Source organism: Seriola dumerili, unplaced genomic scaffold, assembly GCF_002260705.1.
Source record: "Seriola dumerili isolate Sdu_G_001 unplaced genomic scaffold, Sdu_1.0 BDQW01000036.1, whole genome shotgun sequence".
In the NCBI taxonomy this organism is placed as follows: domain Eukaryota; kingdom Metazoa; phylum Chordata; class Actinopteri; order Carangiformes; family Carangidae; genus Seriola; species Seriola dumerili.
In genome coordinates this window covers 4,695,631-4,697,769 of record NW_019174291.1, presented here as the reverse complement: position 1 = coordinate 4,697,769, position 2,139 = coordinate 4,695,631, and the positions used below count along the sequence as shown (strand labels likewise).

General features: G+C 46.1%; 1 protein-coding gene across 1 annotated transcript; it reads right to left on the bottom strand.

The window, feature by feature from the left end:
• Positions 1-829: 829 nt before the first annotated feature.
• Positions 830-1,825, bottom strand: LOC111216819 (olfactory receptor 51E2-like). The gene has a single exon (XM_022738429.1). The coding sequence runs from the start codon at positions 1,823-1,825 to the stop codon at positions 830-832; it is 996 nt and encodes a 331-aa protein (XP_022594150.1).
• Between the last annotated feature and the right edge of the window lie 314 nt (positions 1,826-2,139).

Sequence of the window (2,139 nt, the reverse complement as noted above, 5' to 3'; positions counted from 1 at the left end):
TTGTTGGATTAACTCTTTAATGCCCACAAGGTTTCTAAATGACCTAAAACATATCTCTGACATTCTGTCTGTAGCTGTAACTTGTCAGATAACGTGTGTGAGCAGCTGTATATGATGCTGATGTTTTGTCACCATAGTAAAATAACTCACATGACTAAGCCACAACACCAACATTAGAGTACATCTAAAACAAAACTCAAAAATGTTATTACATTATTCAGAACCAATTTTAAAACCATTCAAGTTACTCCTGGCTGATTTTGTTAATTGTTAATTCTGTAAGGTTCTGTAAATGAGATTTAGAACACTACTACAGCAGCAAACAACTATTCTCTATATAAAGATATAGTGGAGTAATAGAGTCTTGAATAGAGAACAAAGCCACACCCCCTCTGTGTGTGTTGCACTGTGAGTTTCTCTGGTCTTTGTTTTGGTAGCTGGTCTGGCAGGATGTTTTCATCTAAACAGGCCTCAGACAAAGAAATAGATGAGACCAGAGCACAGGTGGAATGGACCGAGGACTATCGCCTCAATTCCTGGAAGGCTGGTGGACCGTTAAAACATCCAGAAAGTTAAAAAAGAGTCATTCGTGCGGCTGGTCGTAGTGTATCAGTCCGAAGAAGCATTTGTATTGATCTGAGACGCTGTTGCTTCAATGCAACATCTAGTGTCAGTGATGATCCTTCACAGAACCTTTAAAATACAATACAAGGAGCCTGTAAATTAAAAAAAAAAAAGATGAATAAATGTGAGTTTCTTTCAGAAAACAGACAAATGTTAATGTTCGTCAAAAACAGATCAGACATTCATATAAAGCAGAAAAACTTTGTCACGTTTGCCTTTTTCCAGCAGGACAAACTTTTATTGGCATTATTCTCTTTGTTCTGAGTTTAAAAATCCTAAAGAAGCCATTGCGGATTTCTTTAGTCCGAACTCCGTAGATGATGGGGTTGATGGTTGCTGGGAACAGGATGTATATGAGTCCCATGAAGGTGTTGATGTCCGTCGGTATGGGGATGTTCAGGTTATGAGAGAGGAAGGTGACGCTGCCCACCAGGTAGAAACACATCATGACGATCAGGTGAGTGCTGCAGGTATGAAATGCCTTCCAGCGGTCCTCCCCGGCTGATGCTGCTTGCAGGACGATGCTCAGGATCCTCATGTAGGAGAAGAAGATGAGTGAGATATCCACGCCCACAAAGCAGACGATGACGGCGAGGCCTGCGGTGCTGCTTCTCTCAGTGCTGTCACAGGCCAGGCTGACCAGCGCCATGTGATCGCAGTAGCAGTGCTGGATCACGTTGGAGCCGCAGAACCACAGCGAACCGGCCAGACCGACCAGCGTCGCCATGATGGAGATGCTGCGCAGCAGAGTGAAGACCAGCAGCCACATGAACATGGAGGAGTCTACGATTTCAGCGTAGCGCAGTGGCTGACAGATGGCCACGTAGCGGTCCAATGCCATAGCCAGCAGCAGCGTGGACTCCACTGAGGACAGGAAGTGAGTGAAGAACATTTGACTCAAGCAGCCGGCCAACGAGATCTCGTCCCAGTCAAACAGGAGACCGAGGAGCATGTTAGGGATGATGGTGATCACCACGAGGATGTCGACAACGCAGAGCATGCAGATGAGCAGGTACATGGGGCTGTGCAGACTCTCCACGCGGCGGATGACGTGAACCAGCAGAGAGTTTCCCAGCAGCACTGACAGGAAGGAGCCGGAGAAGGGCAACGCCAGCAGCCAGCGATGTCCGTGCAGCACAGGGAAACCTCTGAATACAAAGGTGCTGTGGGAGAAGTTCCTGCCCAGCGACACCTGCAGCATGGTGCCGGCTTCACCTGAGCAGGTAGTTCAGATGGAGACAGTCAACAAGCAACATCTGAGAATGTCTGTGATTCAATGCTATTATATGTCTGCAAATCATTACCATCACAACAGTGTACATCACTCTATCTACAGTCAGGTCAAGACCTCACAGTCTCACAGACAGAAACCAACAGCTCCACCATGAGCAGCTGGAGGGAGAGAGAGAGAGAGAGAGGAGAGAGAGGGAGAGAATTTTGACCTTTAACTAACCCTTTATCAGTCCAATTTTCCAGTCAAATTAAACAAACACAAGGAAGTTAAACACATACATT